Here is a 26,403-nt window from a genome sequence, read left to right as displayed (position 1 = left end):
TATCGGTTCTCAATATAATAGAACTGAAATTATTGGTTAAGTGTAAAATTTCGCCTAAACACCAACCGTCCCAAACCTATTACATCCCTAATTATTATTGTATATAGCAATTATTTATCGAAAGGAAAATACCTCATTATAATATCAATATTATCATGTATGCAGTGACGACAAATAATGTGACCATAATGATATTCAATTTTTTAATAGTAGCTTTTGCACAAATCAATTCAAGGGTTGTCAATATCAATTTGTTCAATGTATCTAAGTATTCAAAAATATAAAACTTACAAAATATTTGAAAAAAACTTAAATTCATCTCTCTCTAGCGTTTAACTTTAATTACGTTCATAAGGATTCTTACATTTGGTATAGATGAAAAAAACACATATTTGAATTCTTCTATCATTTGATATTACTAATGACTGTGAAATTGGGAATCTATTTTTTTGATTCCAAAATATCAACTTTTGTGACATAGGATTCATAGTAAACCAAGATAAACATGTCAATATATATATATATATATATATTGATTGTTCGAATTATTCTATCATATGTAATTTGTTAATATTATACAATCATAACATATCACCATCGAATATGATTTGTATAACGGAATGAATGATATGTATTTGCATGTAGCGAGATATGGACCTAGAAGTTAGAAAAGACACTTTATCAATATCAAGATCTGTATATGCATATAGATATTATAAAAGTCGATAAAAAATAATCTTACCATGACAAATAGACATATTGGTTTTCATTTTTAACAGAAAAGATAAGAATACACAAATAGACCTATTTGCCTCCATTTGTTTTTTTATAAAAATTTGAATGTTATTTATTATTATAGTTGGGGTAACTTTTTGACCTAAAAGTATAAATCAAACTAAATCACAGTATAAATTATTTATATCTATGTTGTGAAAGTGAAACTTAAATAATCTATTACTTAAGTGAATAAGTTTATAAAACTGACAAATTAATTATAAAAAAACAAAAGCAACCAAACAAAATAATTTTTCAAAGTCCAAACCCCAAAGCACAAATCAAACTCATATCACAATATAAATAATTTATATCTATATTGTAGATTTATAATATAAATGGGATGCATTGTCAACTATTCACACTGTTAGTGAAATTCATGACACATCAATGACGATTAATGAATAGCTTATTATTTTTGAATGGGGCCTCCATGACACGTAGGGCTATTACCTACTGGGCCAGACCAAAGAGTTTGGGCTTTTATGAACTTAATAAACAAACAAAAAAAAAAAAAAAAAAAAAAAAAAAACAAAAAAACAAAAAAACAAAAAAACAAAAAAAAAACAAAAACTTCAATAAGTTTCGAAATTTATTTGAGTTTTGTGCAATATTTAGAAGGGAAATCCTATGGTGTGGACCCTCTAACTATAAATTTTCCTAATGTCAATTATAAAATGTGTAATCTTGTTATAAATTGGCGTAATAAATACGTAATTATGCATTTTGCGATTGAAATTACAAAATTTTATGATAAAATTATATATTTTGTGATAAGGTATATATGGTGTGCACCCTTTAGCATTTCCCTATTTAGAATAGAGTAATATGGGTAGCCACATTTTGGTCCCATATTTAGGTATTCTTTGATGTGATGATGGCTTATAGTATTATTATTGTTTATTAACTTTCAGATTTCAAGATTAGTTAGGCCGCACACAAATTGATTGAGATATTCAATTATCAAAAAATGGAGTTGTTAAAATTATGAGTTAGTATATTATATGAAAAAATGTGATAAAAGTAAGTGAATTAGTATGTTAGTAAGTGAATTAGTATCGCAATGGAATGGTTGTCCTTTCAAAACACTAATAATTAAAATATATATATGTATATATATATATATATGTGTGTGTGTGTGTACCCCTCCCCCTTTCTCTCTCTCTTTCATTTGTCGTTTTTTGCATCGATAATAAGTCCCTCCCCTTTCTCTCGCCTTAATTCAAACGCTACTATTAGTGAGTCCTTTAGCATTTGACATTAATCTTAGCAGCTATCTCACACACAAACATAACCATTCATTAGACCAAAAAGTCTTTTTCTTCGATTTTTCCCAACATCTTACACTAGCACACACTCCATTGCGAATGTTCTTCCATAACACTAATTACATTATTTGGTGGGCTAAGTTTTTGGGCTTATACTTTTGTTCTCATTTTTTCTCCAAGTTTGTCATAATGGAAAATAATGCACAATTTGACAATATATGATATTTTCCAAATCAGAATTCCAATAGATAATATTCTGAATAAAAATTATAAGTTTATAATATTAGTGTTTTCAAATCATTTTCATATTCTTGTGTTACTGAATTAAACTAATGGAGATATAATGATGGGATGGTTAGCAGGCTGGGTTAGCAAAGGGAGACAGAATTAGTTGTTGAAGTAAAATAATTTAAAACTATTTTTCACTGGAGTTAATTAACATATAAATATTACAAATTACTCCTACATATAAATGTAACCATTGATTTGTATCTAGGTATCATGTTATTTTAGTAAATCCCATTTTAAAAATTAAAATTATATTTTCTTAAGCCACTTATACAAGAAATAATTCTTCATGAAATTTATATGACTACAAAATATTCCTTTTTTATTTGATTATTTTTTTTTTAAACAAATTTTCATAGTCAAAAATGGAAAATGTTAACTTAAATTCTTACAAACCAAGGTGGCACCTCAATTATACTTGTCACATTAACTTGTTTTTAAAGAGAAGGCATTTAGGTCATGTTTGATTCATAAGATTAATAGTGAAATATTAATAATCCTATTAAATTAGTGTGGTATTCACTATCCAATTGGATTAATATCCATTGGATTAATAATCCCACCCCTACCCTATTACTAATAATCCTATAAATTTGTTTGATTAATTATTCATTGGATTAATAATCATAAACCAAAATGTTAAAACAAATATAGGATAATTGGGCTCACGGATTAATAATCCCAATCCCATGCTCTAATCCGCCCAATCAAACATGCCCTAAATGTCATATAGTTGACCAAGGAAATTCTATTTCCACACACCATTTACTCTTAGGCCATGTTTGTTTGGGTGGACATGAGCTTGGGATTGGACTAATAGTCTAATAAAATTATTAATCCGATATTTGGTTAAACAATTGAAGTACGGACTAATTATTTTAAACTTGACTATTAGTTAAGATAGGATACATAATCTAACGGATTCGTAGTCCTAAGACTATTAGTCATGGGAATGCTAATCCAGTCCGCCCAAACAAACATGGCCTTAGTGCACACCCCTCTCAGTTCACACACTAAAATAATTATAATTTGCTTGCTCCACATACAAGCGCACAATATTATTCCAAATATATCCTTTCATAATGAAAAAATCAAAATGTACACATTCACTTATTACACACTCACTCAGTTATAGAGATATCCTTTCGTATGATAAACCCTATCAAACCTCCGTTGTTGCTTCATTCTGTACAAAATCATAAACCTTAGAGAATGAAGCTCCATTGTTGAGATTCATGTTAAAGATATAATATTATTATTGGGAAGGAGTATAAACTGCACCTCTTTGTGTGGCTAATGGTATTGTTAAGAGATGATGAATGTCCCCATGTCTAGTACCTGTCTTTTACTTCACCAAAGAAATTCTACAATGTTGACAAAACAAAATAAATAAATAAAAACTCTTGTTTTTATTGTGTATTTTATCGTGAAGAATGATTTCTATATTAAAATCTGAATTTTTATCTTTCAAAACCTCCATAACAATGACAAATGATTCAAATACTAAACTAATGAGAGGTTTGGGTGACAATGAACTTGGAAGATGAAGACTTTTAGAAGAGACGTGGATTTTGAAAGGTTGAGTGAAAAATATTGGAGAATAATTAAGACTAGGGTTTAGTGTGTTTAATTTTACACTTCTAATGCATGTGTAGTGAGAGTTTTTTAATTGCAAAGATGTGCACTAAGAAAATTTAAATTGAAGTTAAATGTGTGTACTCATGTTTATATTAGTAATTTTATTAAGTGGTAAAATTGTAATATAAAATTTATTCATTAAGTATGTGCACATAGACTAAATGGTGTGTGGAAATAAAATCACCCAGTCGACCAGCAAGGTTCTCATCTATACTATTATATATAAAACACACAATTTAGAACCGGTAGAAACTCAATAATACTTTTTGCTTTTTTATTTCTTTTTCAAAATTGTCATATTTGTAACTATTTAAGAAAATAATTATTAACAGCTATCAAACTCAACCTATGTTCTTCATTCATCAAATCATCAGAAAAGTCAAATGTAAGATTGTAAACAAATCGCATTTGTATTCACCGCTAATTTGTTTATTTATTCCTATTTGTAATGTGGTATAGCTAAAATCTGTTAATTGACAAACGGGCCAACCAGCCCTTTTATGAAGGGAAAATCTATTACAAACTTAAAATATATGAAGAATTAGTATAATGGGGTTTCTCTCAAAGTTCAATTAGGAATTTAAGAGAATTTGAGCGGCTTATGGAGTCCATCACGGATCCCATTTTGATGATCTGAGCCGTTCATTCTGTATAACTCACTGTGTATAATTCATGAAAAAAAATTAGGTTGATCCAATAAAATGTTATGATTATCAAATTGACCTAACTTTTTTCATGAATGATATATGTGCAGACCACCCCACTCCCAGAGCACGTACCAAGCTATTGTCTACTTTATACCATAAGGGCACACACGTTTTTGTTTTTCCTTCACTAGAAAAGGCCTCTTGAAAGTTTGTGAGCATGACACACTTTATAAGGGGGGTTAAGAGTCCCTAGTGAATCGATGTAATGCACGCACCAACATACAGTCCCTTTGGTATCATAGGAGCATGTACAGTTTTGTTTATCCTTCATTAGAAAAGGCCTCTTGGAGGTTTGTGGGCATGGCACACTTTATAGGGTAGGTCAAGAGTCTCTAGTGAACCGATGTGGGACAGATTTCTACTCCCCACAATATACACTCAAAACCCTACAAAATGAACTATTTGAATCATTGAAAAGGGATTTGTGGTTGGCTTCACAGGGTCCCTCAAGTTTAAATTTGAACTTGACATAAGCCCAACCCATTTCAAATAGCACAGAGGTATCACACAAATATTCAAGAAATACAATGGATTGTAAGCAAAACTATTATTGTATGACAACAACATCAAATGTGAGCTATCAGAATTTTACAAATCAAATTGAACAAATGTGGACTAAAATACAGAAGTTGGGAGAAAAATCATCTAGGTGTAATGGCAGGCATGACTTCACTAACAAGGTCACTGCCAGAGACATCTGCTGATACGTAAGGATGATTCATGTTAGAGGACGAAGATGGAGGGCTCACAACCTTAGCAGGGTCAGTAATAAACGATTCTGTTACTTTGCTGTCTGACTCATGCATTAAAAGTCCTATGCTTTCAAGTTCCCGAACCACCTCTGCCATTGAAGGTCGTGCGCTTGTCTCTTCTCGGGAACACTTGAGGGCCAAGCTTACAAACTTCTCCACGCATTCAGAAGGATAGGATCCCATTCGTTCATCAATAACAGAGAAGATTATTCCAGATCGACATGCAATGTTTACCTGACAAAGTTGGAAGAAAAACATAGAAGATAGATGGTTTAAGTTAATGTGGATGGAGAGATATGAACAGTGTGCAACTTGCTAAAAGCTAATAATTAGAAACAGAAGCTAAAAACACCCATTCCCATACTTTCTAATAATCATTTTTTTCCAACTTATTTAAGTTATTTCTGTCTCGTAAGCTGTAAATAAAAGCTGCAATAAACACTGACATAAATTTTCAAAAACAAAGAAGGTAAAAACACCAGACGGGACCAACATGCCATTAAAAATATGATATAGCTTCATATATACACTGCTTTCTAACTAAACCTTCAATACAAATAAGTGGTGAGGTACTACCTCCCGAACAATGTTTTTGCCATGTGAGATTGGATGCATTCCTGTCAAGAGCTCTAGAAATACAACACCGAGACTATAAACATCACTTTTGTCTGTCAGTTGATGAGTGAGAAAATACTCTGGATCGAGATACCCCTACAAACAAAATGATGTTCAAGTTTCACACTAGATAATGTCTTCACATAACAGATACTACATTTTACCATTAAGTTTCACACATTAACAATTTTAACTAGACGATCGCTTAAGAAGCACCAACACTTCTCAATTCTAACAAGGTAGCGTGTCGGTGTTAGATACGGACACTCGTTGAATACTTCTTCACATGTATTGGACATATTTTTAGACCAAAACACACTTTGGACGCTTAAGAGACACATGTTCATTGCTCATACATAGATGAAATTAATTACAAGTGTGAATAAAATAACTTATGAAACAATGATAAATGCATATTATATATAAAATTTTATAGGAAATAGTGTTATTTTATATTTTATATTATATTTAAACAACATAGTTATATATGAGATACAATATTTATAAAACAATATATTTTGTGTCTCCTAAACATCATGTCCGACATTTTAAAAATTTATTATGTCAGCGTGTCGGTAATTGTATTTCTTAAGGTTCATTTTAAGATGGGTCATGCTAATAACAACCACTCGGCCGTCAATAAGAGAAAGAAAATGCCAAAGACAGAAAAGAAAGAAAGAATCTCAATACAACTTTTACATGTCTCAAAATATTTTTACCAAAACAGAAAAGAAATAAAGAATCTCAGTACACTTTTTACACTTCTACTTTGGGAACTACATATCAGTTTCCTTGAACTCTAAGATTGATCTCAATGAATCAAAGCAACCCAAACAGTTATTTTAACTTTCAGATCCATGAATCAAATTATCAGAATGCATCATGTGAAACGCACCAACCAAATGTTTTTTACAATAGATGATAATGTAGTATTGTACTCAAATTTACCATAAGAATCATTGTAAATTTGACAATGATTATGCACACATACAACCCATTGATAGAGTGGTCATTTATTAATGCATGGATCATGATTTTTTTTTTTTTGACATTTTCTTCTACTGGGTGGATGATTTTTAAGAACTGGTATGACTGCACAGAAGAATCCATCTAGCCACCCATACGTAGCTGGGATTACAAATCTGTATCAACTGGAGATCAACGAAAAGTAAAAATGACACTTGGGAACAGGCTAATTTAGTAACTTTTTGGCTATTTGGCTAAAATATGAGCTAAAAAAAACTAGTATGTTTGGAATGACTTTTTGGCTTTTTACGAAAAGATGTACAAAAAGTAGAGAGAAAAGAGAATCTTTGACTTTTTGATATGAGTTGTTGGCTTTTTGGATAATTTAGTAACTTTTTGACTTTTTGACTAAAATGGAGGGTTTCCAAACAAGGCCTAAGTCCGAATCTATGTTACCCGAACACAGATCATTCTGGTATGAGGAATGAGAACGGGAACGTAGTACGCCACGTGCTCTAATATGTGTTACGATAGGAGTAGAATTCTTAGTTTGACATCCACCATATTATATATATATATATTTTTCTTTAAACTAATCATGCAATAACATAATTCTATGAACAATATGACCTATTTGTTTTACATTTTGTCAATCCAAAACTCCATTCCATCTAGATTATAGTTCATTATATTTGCCTCTTTCCCTATGAAGATGAACTTTTAATGAAAAACGTAGACAAAATCATGGGATCCTTTTGGATGGCTAAATTTATCATTTTGGAAAGGAAGTGTATCATGTTTCGGAACGTGTGTTCAAAAACTTAAATCGCTAGGATGTTAGCGCTTCTGGTAACACTGGTCCAATTCTTTTGGATGAGTGGCAGACAACAACTTGGCTCGAAAGAAGCTTAAGTTGTTAAGGAGAGCACAACAATGTACATAAAGCTCTTGTACCCTCCCTTCTGTATAACAGCCACTTACATTTAGAGAAATATTGACCAAACTGGGTGCAAATGCACGCGCACCACACACAAAAAGTCCACATGGGCAACAGAAGGGGGAAACAAATACACATGGGGAAACTTGAAACCAGGACCTCTTAGAACCAAAGCTCTAATACCATGCTAAGTGACCAATACCCCAAAAGCTTAAACTGCTATAAAGAATGGGCCTAACAATGCATATCAAGCTCTCACAAGTACTGTTCAAAAAAAAAAAGAAAAAAAAAAGAGGACTCTCACAAGTACATAATATTTTAATGATCTATAATATATCACCGAGACTTGATCATAAACATTAGTTAGCGATATCTCAATCCCCATATCTGTGGCGTACTACAGATCTATGAATTTGGATAAAAATTTCTTGCTTCAAACTGTCTTTGATTTCAAATGTTCTGTGAAGATGTGTCATAAAAAAGAGTCAAGCTTACCGGAGTCCCCTTAACGACTGTGGATACATGAGCAGGTATAGTTCCTTCAATATCAGGGATGGGGGCAAGCCGTGAAAGTCCAAAATCGGCAACCTTTGCAGTAAATTTAGAATCCAACAATATATTGCTGGCCTTGATATCACGATGGAATATTGGAGGATTGGCTTCCATATGTAGATAGAGAATGCCCTTGGCTGCAGCTAGAGCAATTTTCAATCTCATGGCAAAACTCATAGGCGCTTTAAGCTTACCTGTGGTATCATAAACATCAAAACATATATGCAAGCACCAAGTAATTAACATATTAATAATATAGCCTCAATTTCTTACACATGCACAGAAGGAAAGAGTGAGGGGATTTTCCTAAGGTGATAATATTTTCCTGCTTAATTAAAAAATTATAGACAGTATTTTCCAGATTTTCTGCAATTTTTAATTGAAGACAGTATTTTTCAGCCAATTTTCCTAAGGTAATAGTATTTTCCTGGGTGATTCGAAAATTCGAAAGAGCATTTTCTACTGTTTCTAATTTCTTTAATTGAAATTGTGAGTTCTGAAGCAAGTGCCACCAGTTAACTCATGATTCCAATTAGTATTTCCAGAAGAAAACCCATAAATAATAAAGGACGAATTGCTAAGAAGCAAACTTAAAAGAAGTTTATAGAATATACCAGATAGCTGATCCCTCAGGGTACCGTTGGGCATGAACTCATAAACCAACATCTACATGCCAAGAAGGGAAAGACAAATTAAATTAACCAATTTTCCTGGCACAAAATAAAAGCTTCCATAGATGGTAGAGAAATAAAATATTTGCTCAACGAAGACCAGAAGAATAGAACACTGTTAATTTCCAGGAGGTTAAGCATAAGACCAATCGTTAAGAAATAAATGAAAAGGTTACTGTCACTTTGAAAGAAGAGACAAAGTAATGGAAGTGGCTACTTCCCAATTTCCTACACATGCACTCATCTATTTTGTCAGTAGGTTGACTCTGTTGCTCAATTGTTCAACAATGAACATTAATTACTGGCCAAGCGGCAGATGGAAGGGTGGATATACATATGTAAGTTTTCTGAGAGAATTCATATATTCCATTATCAATAATACAAAGAGTACAACCAAGTTATATGGACCTACTCAAAAAAGGGAAATAAGAATAAATTTATATTCTACAATCAATTTAATATTCACACAATCTAATATATTTATATAATATTCTCACAACATATACACTATTCCTCATTTTTGGAACAAATAGTGGTAGTACCTTTGACAGGGTTGGATTTTTGGTTGATGGGATGGTGTTCAAACTCCCAAAATGCAGTCTAGACAGGTAAGTGTATATGAATTTAAGTTTTCAAGTAAGTAGAAAGGTACCTGTTCACCTTCTTCATCACAGTATCCAATCAAAGAAACCAGGTTCCGATGATGTAACCTTGACAACAGTTTTATTTCAGTGAGAAATTCCTTTTCACCCTGCAATGATCCTTCTTGTGCACGTTTTATGGCCACAACTGTGCCATCAGCTAGAATACCTTTATAGACATTCCCATACCCTCCTTGTCCTACTTGAGTGGAAGCATGAAAATTGTTAGTTGCAAGTGCCATTTCTCCGTAAGTGAAACCTTTTACACCATCAATGTTGAAAGAGATCTTAGACACTGCAAAAACATATAATGTGAAGTCAGTGTTACATATGATGATAACCATTTCTTGGAAGCTAATATATCTTCACTTTTATTTCATGCATTCAGACTTAGTCTTAGGGACTACAATTCCCATATATCACATTAAAAGCATTTCAAATGGAAAGGCGCTGAGTTGTGAGCTGAGTAACACAATACACTTGTCCAGCCTTCAAACACATAGCCTTTAGTTTACAATTTACAAATTGCCAATGCTGTAATACAGCAGTTAGTCAATAATTCTATTACAAGAGGATGCATAGCAATCCCAATATTCAGGAAAAAAGGGTCAATACATAGTTTAACAGGGATGTTTATGACAAAGGGTTATTCCAACACATTTTTTGGGTTGAAATTCATGAACCATCTTATAGGCATATAGCTAGTTTGGGTTAGAGATTCTGTTTGTTCTCCATCAATTATTTGATCAGAATCATACCCAAGTTGCCTCAGTTCATTGCCAACACATAGCTAATACATCTAATAAATATAATACAACCAAGTTTTTCTTTCAAGCATTAAATGCAGATATAACATCATGTAGCTTCCTCAAATTCAATCCTTCTCCTTCACAAATGAATTACAATAGAGGATCTTTATCAAGTACGGTTCAGACAACTTCCAGTTAATTTACAACGTAATTCTAACTACAAGCACTTGTTATAAATATATACATATTTGTTTACGTGTATTTATATTTTCACACTGCTAAAAAAAATTATATACGAAACTACCTTCATGGGATTTGTGCCCCCCACTTGGTGTTTTGGAAGGTGAACTGCATACCACAGGCCCGTAAGGCCCATGGTAAATCAAATATTTTATATTGGGTATTTTAAAATCCTAATGGTCAGGGTTGAACATGCAGTATAAGAAATCATAAAACGCAACCAAAATATGGTGAGACACAAGTGCTTACATACAGTTTGCCCATGTATAAAAACCATTCTTTTTAAGTTTTCAAATTAAAAACAATCAAAGATGGCCATATACAACGTTATATAATTACAGCTCTGAGTAATTCAGGGCGGACAACATGCATCTCCAACACATTTAATAGTCTGTAGAACAGCTTCTTTTTCATCTGAAAAATCTATCATGATAAATTTAATAATGATCCCAGTTCTTTGAAAAAAAATAACGGTCACCCCAGTATAAAGCATACGAGGATATGCTTTAATAAATCCCAGTATCATACTATAGTTGTTGTCAATAATTAGAATACAAGATCACCATTGCCAACAAATTGAAATTTGTGTTGTCAACTACTAAAATTAGGAACTAAACAATGGAGAATCATGATAAATTTTACTTTCACGTCAGATAATGGTAACTGCAATATACTCACATAGATGTCTTCTTGAAGATATATGGCGTTTTCTCGCATTCAATCTCAATATAAGAAGTGATACAATTGCGGATAATGTAACTGCACCTGCAATCGTCCCAAGTGCAATGCCAATCAGTGCTACCTTGCTAATACCAGATTTTGAAGAGGAGAGGTCCGCTGCAACAGAAACTAAAATTATGAGAAAACCCCCCTAAAAGTTATGCAACATCCGTCCATTCCTATCTGTATATGAAATGAAAGTAGGTAAGCTTGACTGTGTATTTTGTTGATTAGAATGGCATTGATGTATTTGTAGTTGCTTTTTAGGTGAATGTTATCCCGCTGAGTGATCATCCGATATTGTGATCCAAGCATCATAAACAATAGTTTCAGCGGGGTACATTGATTATTCTTGACCACTAGTCATTGCAATTGGAGCAGTGAGGAGTGGAGATCTAGACAAGGGGAGACTAACAACAGTGTTAGACCCACTTGAAAGCAGAATTCAAACTTAGGAGCTTGAAGGTGAAAAAGTAAAGTCTAACACATTCAGGGTTGGGTCGTAAGTCATTTGGATCATTTTATTAAACTTTTGATCTCATGGATTTTGACAAGCAGGGTGGCCTGTGGGTTTTTACCCAAGGGGGTCATTGTTCCCAAGGATTTTCTACATATATCACTATGTTCATGGTCTTTACTTTATTAGTACCATATTTTTGTAGATAATTTATGCATGATCGAGATATTGGAATTGGTATATTGAATTAATCTAAATAATCAACTTGTTAATTTTTTATTTGGTAATTAGTTACAACAAATTGGCATATTCATCTCCTCTTTATGCACAAACATGTCCACTTCTGCAATTTCATAACCTATTCTTACCACCACGCCAGGGCAAAACAACACTAATATATATACATCTTGGTTATCCATATTTTCAGATGGAGGCATAGAGCAGAAAAAACAATTAGACAACCTTCCCCCAGAAACAGAAATACAAAGGCCATAACTAATTATATCTATATCAAGAAAGTCCAAAGCAAAAACCGTCAGATGAGGTTTATGAGACAAACCTTCTTTATAAGGGTCCAACAGAATGAAGTTGAGAACCTCATAAGGTCCAAAAATTTTACTATCAGGAATCTCCCATCTTGTGAACAAACCCTGAATTCGTAGAACCTCACTCCTATCGAATAAATGAGTGGTGTTGTCAATGTATACAGGAAAAATCTTCAAGTACATTCTCAGTCGGGGACCTATTTCCCACATAGGAGTAGTAGCAATGTCAAGTTGATAAGCCTTCAACTCGAGACCAGAGGTTAGGTACTCCTCAAATAGATTGGTGTATGGCCGGAAATCTGAGAATCCAGGACTTTTCAGCCGATAATCAACGATCAAAGGCACAGCACAGAAGCATGGTACAAGTGATGATGGGGCATATTCGTAAGGGGGTGGGCACGATTGCACGAAACAAGCACCAGTGGAGTTTGTTGAGCTCTGGATATTACTGTCATTTTCATTCTGAGATCCACAAAACTGGACCGGGTTGGTATTTAAGCATATTGGATTTCCTTGAAGCCTACAAATTGTTAAACAAATAACAGACAAGAGGGAACATTACTCTATGAACCTGCTATGTCTCTATCAATACTTAACTAGAATCTAAAAAGTAAAAAATCTAAGATTTTTACAGAGGAAACATATCTATATTAAGAAACATTTCAGTGTGGAAGAAGATGGCAAACAAACCTAACAGTAACATTTGGAGGTAGGTTATCACTGCCTGAGATATTTGAAAGCATATTGTTCTGTAAATCCCTGTAGACCAATGAACATAAAACGTTTCAAGCAAAGGCAATATCAATCAACTAACTTTACACCTAAAACCTATCAGAGTCTAACAAAGAAAGTTACAATTTGGATCTCAAAAACAGCAAGCAGAAACTTGCAATAAATTTTCAAAATCGTCGTTAACAAAACAAGTATCAACCACCTGCACACCTAAAACTTGTCAGAGTCAAATAAAGAAAGTTACAACCTGGGTATCAAAAAGCAGCCTGACATTGCATCAAATCTTACGACTTTGTTATTAGCAAAATAAGTATGAGATGCTTGATAGTGCACATGCACATGTGACCACACAAACAAATTTCTGAAAATTCAGTTGCATAGCATAAAGCCTTTCAAGAAATCAACTAACCTCACCTAAAACCCATGAATCAAAATCAAAAGTAAAAAATAAAAATAAAAAAATGAAAATTTAAGAAAGTAAGTGACAAGTTGGAACACAAAAGATCATGTTTAAACGCACAACAAATCTTCAATAATAAAACAAGTATGAGATGGTTGAGAGTGCACAAGTGAACACACACTCGCATACACATTGTTTTGAAAATCCCTACCGTATCAAAGATCATAGAGCTTTTCAAGAAAAAATTAATATCAACTAGCCTCACCAAAAGCCCATCAAAGTCTAAGAATAAATTTGACAAGTTGGACCACAAACAGAGAATGTTTAAACTTGCAACAAATCTTCAACTGTGTTGGTAGCAAAACAAGTATGAGAATGCTTGGGAGTACACATGCTCACACACATGCATACACATGCAAGTGTGGTGGGGGTGGGGGTGGGGTGGGAAATGATTGACTTCTTCATTTCATGTCTTACACAACTTACACGATGAGTCTCTCGGTACCATTAGAAGTTCTATTTTCCCAGATATTGGATGGAACAGAACCACTTAGTGAATTGTTTGCAAGTGCCCTGAAATGAAATAACATGCAATATTAACCCAATCATTCCATTAAATAATTAAAGTCATAGGCATCAGTAGCTCTAAATTTTATGGAACACAAAATAAAGCAAGTAGACACGTAATTCAAATAAATAGTTTCAAACATTACTGTTTATGGAACCATGCAATTTATATGGAAAAGGGGGAAAAAGTTGAAGAATGCTCACAATCTCTGAAGTTGAGGCAGGCCTGAAAAGATGCCAGGGAAGGTTCCATTAAGATTGTTGTTTGATAAATCACTGCAAAATTTTTATTAATGATTGACGCATAAGTCCAGAAAACTGGCAGTGTCATAGATGACTAGTATTTTCAATTCTGAAAAGTATAATTTTTCTTATTAATACTCTGTATAGAGTATTGCAATATGATTAGATTAACACTAAAACATCAAAGGTGGAGTGTTCTTACATAGTTGTGATATTTTCGGAAAGCTTAACTTGTGGTATGGATCCACTAAGCTGGTTTGAACTGAGGTCACTGAAATGTAAAAGTCATCATTAGTTGACAAAATCATATATATAAAGCATATACGCCGAAAAAAATTAATGACTACAGAATTGTCTTCAAATAACCAGGCATCGAACTTTTTTCAGCATGATTTTTGTAGCTTCTCCAACAGGGAAGCCTATTGTCATATGAGATATGAAATTATTTTGCAAAAAATGATGGTAAACTGTCAAGAGGAGCATTGGCACATAATTAGTTCCATAATGTCTGATAGATATTCATGAACATACATATAAGAAAGGTTCAGCATCCTGCTCATGTCGGGGATTGGTCCTTGCAAGCTGCAGTTCCTAAGACTCCTGACACAGCCAAGAATACTGAGTCACAACCAATCTTTAAAAGTTTCTGAAACATGTGCAAATGCATGTTCCTTGATCTCATGAGAAAAACAAATAAATCTTTCAAGGAAATGAAAGGTTGTCAACAACTAGTCAATGTATCAAGAAATCTCCTCTCTCTCCCCCTCACTGTACTACAGTTTTTTAATTTAATTCAAACAAAAAGAGAAGGCTTTATGAAGCTATAGCATCGTGCCTCCTGGGTTACATCTCAAGCAAAAACAAAATAGAGATCATGGCACCTTGTCTCATGTTTTAGACCTTTTTCTATGTACTTAGAGCATCTCCAATCCTCATAACTTCTTTATCAAATTCAAATTTGATGAATAAACAGTTAAAAGTGAACTTCAATCATTTCACCAAACTTGCATCAAATGAAGGGAGAGGAAAAAATTTCACCAAACCAGGAATTAACCAAATCATTCACCAAATTTCCAACATTCGTATTTTTATTCAAATTTGATGTAATTTTAAAACAAGTATTGGAGATGGTTTTCTTTCATCAAAAATAGTTAAAACAGGTTTATGACAAGTTTGGAAGTTTTCGAAAAAATTGATGAAAAAAAGAGCAAGGATTTAAGTGTTCCATATCATGTCGAAGCTTTAATCAAATTTTCACTGAAATTTGATTGAAAGGGATAGAGCAAGGATTGGAGATGCTCCTAAGAGATCAAATATAAACTATATGCACTTACAACTTCATCAAATGAGACATGTTGCCATATGTAGCTGGTATTGTAGCCCCCCCATCAAAGTGGTTGTTGTCCAATTGACTGTCAAATAACCAAAAAAGATAACTTATGAGATATTAGACACAAGAAACTAATGTGCTTTTTCAACGGGGGGAAAATGTTTCCTCAGTGATATAATGAAGAGGAAATCAAAAGCAAAAAGCAACATTCCAAAGCTAATCTACACCCATATAGATGCACGTGTATATTCTTCTTTCACTAATGCATTGTGCTCACCAACTCAATAAAAGCCTTTGATCCTATGGTACTTGGAATGTGGATATTTCCAGTACGTGGAACGGGGAACAGTAATGCAGTACACCACATGCTCTAAAATGTACACCACATGCTCCAAAATGTAGTACGATAGAGGCTGACTTGTATATGTTACACTTAAGAATTTAAGGTATTTCTAGAGTAATTTTCTTTTAACTATTATGCATTCAATCATTTTTATTTTTATTTTTGTTTTTGTGTGTGTGGTCATGTAGCAAAACATTTCTATGAGCAATTTATGATGACCCTTTTTGATGTTTTTGTCTTTTCAAAACTTAACTCACCTTAGATTTTAGTTCGTTATATTTGATTTTTTTCCTCCTAAGGTTATTTAAGGAAATATATTGGAAAAAACTTTTGAGATTGCTTAAAAAATTTACTATTTTGGAACGAAAGTGTACCATGTTTCGGAACGTGAGTACAGATAAATCATTCGCTAGGATATAGCGTTTTCTGGTAACACAACTTTGATCCCAGCTACATGGGGTTTACTCTTGATATATATAACATGTACAACATGTAATGCACTTATTCTTGTATTCACATTGGCACTATAGCCAGATTGCAATGCCATACCCTTATTGCTAACTAAGATGCACGGGCACGGGCACTAACAAGGGTATTTTTAAAAAGTTAAGATATGAAAATATATATTTATTTGTTAATTCCCACTAAATCTAAAATTTAAGCATCATTTAAAATAATAAAAAAACACTATTTCATCCATGATTAACTATTACATCACAAATGTAAAAAGCATTTGACTTAAAAAATTAAGAAAATGCAAAATTTTAAAAGCTAATAAAGTGAAAATTGTATTCTAATAACTACTGAAGCAAGAAAATATACACTATCTGTAGTTTAGGCATATTGGCGAGCTCTGGCGGAAGATACCCTGATAAGTTGTTATTGTCAAGTAGCCTGCAGAATTTTACATCATTAAAGACAAGCCAAATGTCCAAATGCATTTGAAGTAAAAGAACACCACATTACCACATTACAAGTAAACGCAACAAATTACCAACTTACAAGTGAACAAGTTCTGGGAGACTAGACAGTTCAGGAGGGATTTGCCCACTAATTGAATTGTTGTTCATGTGGCTGCTCAAGGGATGAAGTAACAATAATAATATCAATTATAGTAAACACTAATTACAACAAAAACAATAGTAATAATAACAAATAATAAATCACAGTGAAGAAGATAAAGAGAAGCAACAACTAGCCAGCCTTATCTAGGCTATAGATAGAGTCAAAATCCTTACAAATGCTTTGTTTTGTTCAAGTTCGCAAATGATTTAGGTATTGGTCCAGATATTTGGTTCTCGTCAATTTGAATTCTGTCTAAATTAGGAAGATAACCAATCTCTTCAGGCAAGGAACCTGTGAGTCGATTTCCACTCAAGAGCCTGGAAAATAGAAGATCATACAGAATGAGGAACATCCAAAAATATGGTGCACTTTCTCACAACTCAATTACCAAGCAAGAAATATATTGATGTCTATGTCTATATATATTATATTTGATCAGATATCTGAAGCTCCAACAATTCAGAAATAAAAATTTATTTCTTTCCTGATAAGTATAAATGAGAAGCCATTCTATATGTATGAACATATTAGCTTAGGGGATTTCTTAATAATACTAGAATTTGATCAGATGGTAAACAATATGGAATATGAATATCTAGCCAACCCATCAAACAACTACTTCAACTTACAAGAGTATCAAAGATGTAATATTGCCAATCTCCTTCGGTATATTTCCACTTATCTTATTCCACATAACATTCCTTTAAGAACAAAAGAAAAGAACATATGTCAGTCAACAAATGAAAATTACAATCCACTTGTATAGTAGAAAAAACACAATCCCTACGGAGGATTGATAGAGCAAAAGCAGCACCAAGTTATACGATTAAATGGTAAACATTCCACAAATACTCTGACTCACAATCTTTTCATATAAGATAAGCGATGAAGCTCTGGAGATAAACTGCCTGACAGATTCATATTCTGTAGTAGCCTGCAAAAGAAAACATATAAACCAACTTGCAAATTTAGAAGGCAAAGAAACTATTTTGTATAGGTACATATCGTTACATCAGATTTAAACAAATCATATTGTCTTTACATCTTCTATTATATTACTTAGAACCCTTGGTTCATGCAATAGTAAAAACATAAAGGAAGGCTTATAGCTAGCAAACTTACTAACTTCTTGTCGTAAAAGTTATATACATTTATAGTTTTCCATACTTTAAAATTTATTTATCTAACAAGATGATCTTTCAGGAATTCAATTTTGCCATATGTTAGGCAACGTGGTCCTTTTTGAAGGATTCAATAGTGTGTTTTGGCTAACACACCCCTATAATTTTTTAAAAATATATATTTATGACTCGATGTACCCACAAAAGTATCCAAAACGTGACCATCTTTTATCCGCCCAGTATCCAAGCTGTACTCAAAGTCGTGTACCGATACATATTTTGCGGACCCACTAAGTGTACCTAGTACTTGTACAACAATATTTTTGGAGTAGCCATGCTTCATAGCTTCTAGGCACATAATTTGGGATAAGCTAGTGAGTCTTTCAGCAACATTATCCAGGAACATAACTTCTAGGCGGACAGTTTCTGCTAAATATCTAACCATCGTATCTGTTCTCTTTGACCAAGAAGTGACAAATTTACTAAAAATGAATATAATATAATCTGCAAATAAACATCCTTTTTTAACATCTTCCTCCTACATAACCTGGCTTAAGATGGAAGATCCCTATACATATGCTATAAACTTTGATGAATGTACCAGTGGTGTGTAAGCCAGGATATGTTACTGCCAGCTTACTTTCCTATATACACGATTCAAAAAATCCATGTTCAAACCTCCAGGACAGGGACAAATAATTAGGAAAAGACTGAAATCATACAATTCTTCAACGTGTAGATAGCCATCATCCATGATCATATTGAAGCACAAAACCCCTGTCCAATTTGACATACATGGATCTCCACGATTCCAATTACTGAGATTCTGATTTGGATCAATCAAACTTTGCTTGAAGGTGTGCAATGCTGTGACTGAAATTATTAGAAAAGGTCATCACAATTTCATCAACATGATTAACTAAACTTCTACATCTATCGAAAAATAAATGATTTGTAAATCATCCACAGTTAAGTTGTCATTGCATTTCTAGTTTGCTTGTGGACTTGGATGATCCTATTTTTTTTTTTTTTTTAAAACACATAATTACCAGTCATATAGGCACTTAAACAGAGAAAACCATATAAACTAAAACTAGCAATCGAAAAATGTTCACCAATCTAGGCCATTAATCTAAATGTATTATTCAGGTCTACATGAAAAAAATCGTATCCCAGCTTACAGCAAATAGATCCTTTATCCAAGTTGAAGGCCAAAAATCAAGCAAGAAAAACATTGTACTATATAATGTCAAATTTATTATAATCAGAACACTACATGATATCCATTTAGTTGCTTGATGTGATAGCTAAGAAGGTTCTTAGAGATCTTAGAAGATAGCTCTAATTCATGAGAATTTTCATAGATATTGTTGGTGTTTGTGTATTTTAATATTAAAATAAATTTACTAAATTATTGTTTCTGTATTTGATATTGTTTTCATATCCACATGCATAAATTAAGTAACAGAAAAAGGAGGTAAATCAGAAGGTAAATAGTGAACCATTATCGCATTGTGGAGTAAAGTCAACAGGAGAATAGTACATATTAAATGTTCAATAGTGTTTGAATTAATGAGTGCTGGAAAACATGAAGATGAAAAACATGTAAGAGAAAATGAATGTTGTGAATTAATGTATGGTGTGAAAGTCATAATGATTTGTGGATCTTGCCTCCATTGTGTAGCTATCATCATCTATATATATTGTTGAGCTTTTGTAAAGAAGAAGCTAAGGCAGAGTATGTGTGATCACATGGCTCTGTCATTATTTATATTCTCTATTATGCTTTTACAGAAAGATTTCAGGCAATTTGTAAGGGTGTTTCTATGGTGGAGCTTTGGGCTCTTGTGCAGAGATGGCTTAAACCAACACGATGTATGGTTCGGTTGTTGTATCATGGGGAAGACAAGCCATTTGAGATGGTCTATTGCACCAGATGGTTTGAAGGATTTACTAGCCGTAGAGGGCTTGAATCTCTTTAAAGAAAGTGATATTACCATGCCTCAGTCCGCTTTGTATAAATCCTTTATTTGTGTGACCACTATTATTTTAGTAATAGTGGATGATGTGTAATCACGTGATTTAATATAATGGACAAAGAGGAAAGATCCACTGACATAGTCTGAGTAAGTCAAACTACATTAAATTTGGTGTCTTCTCATAGTGATGATTTTTCTGACTCAATATTTTTTTTTTGCCCTATATTTATTTTTTGGTGGTAATTATGCCAACAAAGACTAAGAGGGACTCTTATAGAGGTCGTGACCTAGCGTGATGGTTAATGCTATTCACCCCAGAGCTATGGCAAAGGTTTGAGTCATGAGAATCAAACTCTTGACAAAAAAGCAAAAAAGAGGGCAAGGTTGCTTACTTGCTACCTCTCTTACACCCTACCATAAGTGGGACCCTTGTGCCATGGGTGCCGGGGGTGTTAAAAATACTGGCTGACCTGCCAATTTGCACCACCCTGCGCTGATCTAAGCAGGTTGAGATCGTGGCTAAGCGGCTTGAGCAGATGCCAACACGTAAAAAAGTCGCTCGGATCCCTTATGAAAATGAATCCTACTTTGAATCGTTTAAATGCTAGGTCGTTCCCCTCAAGTGACGCGTTGTGCTTGCCTCCGAGTGTTTCGAAAAGTGAGCAAGGGGCGCCGCATCGACTCTTGGGTGCGGTGAAAAATGGGCAAAGGTTTCCGCGTTTTTCTGGACGAGTGTAGGTAAAGAAGCTAGTCCAAGACTATAGGTTTAGGATAGCCACTTGGAACATAGGAACCTTAACTGGTAGGACGATGGAATTGGTAGATGTTATGATTAGGAGGAGAGTTAGTATAGCTTGCATACAAGAAACTAAGTGGACGGGAGAGAAAGCTAGGGAAATTGAGGATACTGGTTTTAAACTTTATTATAGTGGTAAGGATAGACGCAGGAATGGAGTAGGAATCATAATTGCCAAGGGTCTTGTGGAAAGTATGGTGGCAGTCACTAGGAAAGGAGATAAGATTATGCTAGTTAAACTAGTTATTGAAGGGAATATAGTGAACATTATTAGCGCTTACGCCCCTCAAGTAGGGTTAGATGATCAGACTAAGAGGGATTTTTGGGAGCAAATGGATGAAATCTTACAGGAGATACCCATAGGAGAGAACCTAGTTATAGGTGGAGGTTTTAATGGCCATGTGGGCATAGATAAAGTAGGTTATGAAAGGGTGCATGGTGGATACGGTTTTGGTAACAGAAATGAGGCTGGAGAGAGAATCTTAGATTTTGCGTTGGCTTCTGACCTGGTGGTGGCCAATACTATGTATAAGAAGAGGGAGGAGCATTTGATAACCTTTAAGAGTGAATTAGTTAAGAGCCAAATAGATTATTTCTTAGTGAGAAAAGTGGACTGCCTAAAATGCAATGATTGTAAGGTGATTCCTGGAGAGAGTTTGGTCTCTCAACATAGGATTTTGGTACTAGATTTATGTTTTAGAGGGCAATACCAAGCTAGGAAGGATGGTGGGCGTCGTAGGACGAGATGGTGAGACTTAAAAGGGGATAAACTAGAAATATTTAAGAATTGAATGGATAAGGAAGGTACTTGGGACTTAGAAGGTGATGCTAACACTATGTGAAATTCGATGGCCAATTGTATGAGGAGAATCTCAAGGGAAGTGCTTGGAGAGTCGAAAGGAACGGGACCCAGCTCTAGGAAAACTTGGTGGTGAAGGGAAGAGGTCCAAGCGGTAGTTAAGGCAAAAAAAGAGTGCTTTAAAAAGTGGCAGAAGGATAGAACTGAGGAAAACCTTAAGAGCTATAGATTGGCTAATAAGGAGGTCAAGAAAGTAGTGAGAGAGGCTAAGTTGAAAGTTTATGATGACCTATACACTAGACTAGATAGTAAAGAGGGAGAGAAGAGGGTATACAAACTTGCTAAGATACGGGAGAGGAAAACAAGAGATTTTAATCAAGTAAAGTGCATTAAGAGTGAGGATTCTAAGGTATTGGTGAAGGATGATGAGATTAAGGAAAGATGGAAGAATTATTTTGAGAAACTGTTAAATGAGGAACATGGAAGTACGACAATAGGGGAAGAAATAATCAGTAATACGATAAACCAAGACTATAGGTTCTATCGCAGGATTAGGAACTTTGAAGTGGAGATTGCACTTAAGAAGATGAAATCAAATAAGGCTTTAGGACCTGATGATATCCCTATTGAAGCTTGGAAGTGTTTGAGTAAAAAGGGAGTTGCTTGGTTGACTAGGTTGTTTAGCAAAATTTTGTTAACTAGGAACATGCCAGATGAGTGGAGGAAGAGTATTTTAGTACCAATCTATAAGAATAAAGGTGATGTCCAGAATTGTAACAACTATAGAGGAATTAAGCTAATGTGTCATATAATGAAAGTGTGGGAGAGGGTGATGGAACGCCGATTGTGAGACATAACAGAGGTGTCAGAGAATCAATTTGGGCTTATGCCTGGTAGGTCAATAATGAAAGCGATCTATCTTTTGAGGAGAGTAATAGAAAAGTATAAAGAAAAGAAAAGAGACATTCATATGGTGTTTATCGACCTTAAGAAAGCATATGACAGAGTGCCCCGAGATATAATATGGTGGGCGTTAGAGAAGAAAGGGGTGACAAAAGGCTACATTGACGTGATTAGGGACATATATGAAGGGGTGGTGACCATTATTAGATCGCCAGCTGGAGAAACAAATGAATTTCCTATCACTGTAAGGTTACACCAAGAATCTACTTTAAGTCCTTATCTTTTTGCTTTAGTTATGGACGAGTTGACGATAAATATTCAGGATGACGTGCCATGGTATATGCTTTTTGCAGACGATATTGTGTTAGTGGATGAGACTAGAGAAGGAGTTAACACAAAGTTGGAGATTTGGAGAAAAGCTCTTGAATCTAAAGGATTTCGGATAAGTAGAACTAAGACAGAGTACATGGAGTGTAATTTTAGTAACAGTAACAATGAAAGCAGAGGAGAAGTGAAGATTGAGAACCAAGAACTGCCTAAGAGTGAATATTTTCGTTATTTAGGGTCGATTATCACAACAGCGGGAGAGATTGATGCAGATGTGGCCCATAGGATTAAGGCAGGATGGTGTAAGTGGAGAAGTGCGTCTGGGGTATTGTGCGATAAACGAATACCCACTAGACTAAAAGGTAAGTTTTATAGAACGGCTATTAGACCAGCTATGTTGTATGGGACGGAGTGTTGGGCAACCAAGAAACAACATGTAGATAAGATCAGTGTGGCTGAGATGAGGATGCTAAGGTGGATGTGTGGTAAGACTAGACAAGATAGGATTAAGAATGAGTGTATTCGGGAATGGGTAGGAGTAGCACTGATAGAAGATAAGTTGAGAGAGAATCGTTTGAGATGGTTTGGTCATATTCAACGGAGACCAACAGAAGCAGTAGTAAAGAGATGCGATGCTGTAACGGTAGATGGAAGTGTTAGGGGACGGGGTAGGCTTAGATTAATGTTGACTAGCGTTATAAATAGAGATATGAATCTACTGAATTTGACTAATGAAATGGCCTTTGATAGGGCCGCGTGGAGAAGAAAGATTCATATAGCCGACCCCATTTGATGGGAGTTAAAGCTTGGTTTGGTTTGGTTTGGCTCATGCTAGTTGTTTTAGAAATGTTGTTGCTAATGCCACTGTTAATAACTTTTTTCCCAACCCGCCCAGTCCGTTTGTTTGAAACGTGGCATATTTTTCAATCAAACTGCTGGTTTTGAAGCAGTCTGATGGCAGGTGAAAACTTATTCAGCCCGCCTAATTTTTTTGGCTAAAAAAATACCCCCAACCAACCCAAACCAATCTATGCACACCCCCATTGGCTAGTGGGTACAACCTCCTTTAGGAGGGACTGTTGCAGAAGTCCTGAGAAATGTGTGGCAATATTCAAAACCATCAGCTCTCTTTTAACTAGATTGACCCTCAGATTTTCCAGTTTCAAGGAAAAGCACAACTCTGATTGATCAACCAAATAGATAATAGCTAGCGAGGCGCCTATCCATCTCAAGAAATAGGTTCCCCAGCTTGGTGAACCTACTCTCTTCTTTCGTCATCATAGAATTGACCTCCCAATGAAACCTATAAGGATTTAATCAAATTGGTAATTTTAATTCAGAGGACCACAACTTGATTTCCTTAAAGATTTTCCTCACAATTTTTAAGTCTTATTTGCATTGACGGTGGCATCAACAGAGTAAAGAAACACTTTAATTTGGTCGTCAAACAAGGAAATTGGCTAGAAATTTAGCTCAAATAAATTTGCAAGATTCTTTGAAATTTGAATAATCATACATGAACTATGGTTTAAATAAGGTGAAAGCCGTTCCATTCTTTTACCAGGGATTGAATTTTTTTATGATACAAAAATCTTTTGCAGTTCTTGTCAAAATGTAACAAATATGAAGAATCTCTTTGGCATTAAATATGACGAAGCTCTATAATATTTGTCTCTTTACTTTAGTTGAAACCATGCAGAAAATGCACTTATATATGTAATTCCCAAATTTCTACAAGCCAAGTAACATGGAAGTGAACTTTTTCTCATTTTACAGGTTTCACAAAACTTGAGAAGCAAGTTAGATTGTCATTGCACAAAAGAGCTCAAAAGGGTCAAAAAAACAATGCAAATTATGAGGAATTTAAACAAAAATTCTTGAAATGTTTAATGAACATAGAAATGTTATACATAACAACAAATAAAAACAAAAGCAAATTAAAGTGTTACCTTCCACTGGGTCAGTAACCTGGCCATCTGCCCCACCAAACAGATGAGAGCAACACAACCACACAACAAAAGCAGTTCCAAACAACATAATCCTCGTCCGGAACATCTCAATACACATAATTGACAAGAATTCTCAAACAACTCTCATAACCAAACACCCTAAATATCTGAATCACCCAAACTCTCCACCTGAAATGAGCAAGAGAAATAAGCAAACACAGATTTACATGCATATATGTATAAAAGAAACCCAGATAAAATAACTGAATTCTCAATCAAAATTAAATAATAAGAAGCATTTTCAACTTCAAAATATAAATATACATATAGATTCCTTAACAAATAAAGAAAATAATTAAAAACCCTGTTCAAACAGTTTAAGGCGCAATAAGACAAACACGTGGCAGGCAAGAAAAACGATAAAAAAAAATTACATAAATGTATTCACAAATTGCAAACGTGGGTATGTATCTGCATCTATATATATATATATAGATATATATTTCCTGGGTATAAAAAATGAAGCAACCTTGAGGAGCAAGAAACTAGGGAGCTGGAGGAAGATGGGTTTGGTTCTGGTGTTTTTTTTTTTTTTTTTTTGCGTTTTTTTCTTTTGGGAGGGTGAGAAGAAGAAAAGAAGAATGAAGGTGTGGAGTTGAAGAAGTCGCCATTACAATTGCTGGGCAGAGATTGAAAAAGACCAAGTTGAGATTACGCATCATTTTCAGGTGTGGAGTTGAAGAAGTCGCCATTACAATTGCTGGGCAGAGATTGAAAAAGACCAAGTTGAGATTACGCATCATTTTCAGGTGATGTTGTGTATGATAATTTGTTGGCGTTATTGACTTTTTTGTCGAGCTTTAACGAGGCCTATCAGAGAGAGAGAGAGAGAGAGAGAGAGAGTTTTTTTTTGAATAACCTTAGGGTGGTGGACGAAAAATAAAATAAAATAAAATAAATTACTAAAAAATAAAATAAAATAAAAAGATCTTATTTGAATAAATTATTTTAGTAATTTTTTAATTTTTTATAAAAAAAATGTGTAGATAAATAGAGAGAGTGATGTGATAACTTATAGTGATTTTTTGACTTTTTAACTAGGATAATGTTTGAGAGCTCGAAAAATGCCCCCTTAATCTTCCTAATGCCCAAAACGACGTCGTTTTGAGCATTATTATTATTATTTTTCTTCTTCTTCTTCACGCAGCTCTGAGACAGAGGGAGAGGGAGAGAGAGAGGGAGAGAAAGAGGGAGAGGGAGAGAAGAGCTCGTTGCAGGGAAGAGCTTCTCGCCGTCGCAGGGAAGAGCTCGTCGCCCGCCATCGCAACT

General features: G+C 34.1%; 1 protein-coding gene across 3 annotated transcripts; it reads right to left on the bottom strand.

The window, feature by feature from the left end:
* Positions 1 to 5,176: 5,176 nt before the first annotated feature.
* On the bottom strand, positions 5,177 to 25,745 carry LOC114279383 (putative LRR receptor-like serine/threonine-protein kinase At1g06840). Of its 3 annotated transcripts, none has more exons than XM_082920085.1 (21): positions 25,604 to 25,745; positions 25,075 to 25,263; positions 19,044 to 19,194; positions 18,063 to 18,134; positions 17,830 to 17,901; positions 17,374 to 17,517; positions 17,138 to 17,209; positions 16,958 to 17,029; positions 15,797 to 15,874; positions 14,994 to 15,062; positions 14,665 to 14,733; positions 14,424 to 14,495; positions 14,139 to 14,225; positions 13,211 to 13,279; positions 12,535 to 13,040; positions 11,477 to 11,635; positions 9,821 to 10,104; positions 9,112 to 9,163; positions 8,441 to 8,691; positions 6,004 to 6,138; positions 5,177 to 5,661 (listed from the first exon to the last, which is right to left on the bottom strand). In XM_082920085.1, the coding sequence occupies exons 2-21, from the start codon at positions 25,190 to 25,192 to the stop codon at positions 5,317 to 5,319; spliced, it is 2,877 nt and encodes a 958-aa protein (XP_082776211.1). In that variant the 5' UTR covers positions 25,193 to 25,263; positions 25,604 to 25,745; the 3' UTR covers positions 5,177 to 5,316. The 3 variants fall into 3 exon arrangements, with proteins under 3 accessions (XP_082776211.1, XP_082776213.1, XP_082776214.1); XM_082920087.1 differs by having other exon boundaries at positions 11,477 to 11,563; XM_082920088.1 differs by lacking the exons at positions 19,044 to 19,194; positions 25,604 to 25,745 and having other exon boundaries at positions 25,075 to 25,213.
* Between the last annotated feature and the right edge of the window lie 658 nt (positions 25,746 to 26,403).

This window comes from Camellia sinensis, chromosome 3 (genome assembly GCF_055761805.1).
Source record: "Camellia sinensis isolate YWXY chromosome 3, ASM5576180v1, whole genome shotgun sequence".
NCBI lineage: Eukaryota > Viridiplantae > Streptophyta > Magnoliopsida > Ericales > Theaceae > Camellia > Camellia sinensis.
Note: the sequence above shows the minus strand (reverse complement) of the source record. Positions and strands in the feature narration are given on the sequence as shown.

Excerpts from the sequence above, each read along its gene's own strand:
- LOC114279383 (XM_082920085.1), bottom strand. The coding sequence starts at position 25,192 with ATGTGTATTGAGATGTTCCGGACGAGGATTATGTTGTTTGGAACTGCT. Across the intron at positions 14,496-14,664 it reads TCCGAAAATATCACAACTAT|TGATTTATCAAACAACAATC; the intron begins GTAAGAACACTC and ends AAAATTTTGCAG. Across the intron at positions 6,139-8,440 it reads CAGTCGTTAAGGGGACTCCG|GGGTATCTCGATCCAGAGTA; the intron begins GTAAGCTTGACT and ends TTTTGTTTGTAG.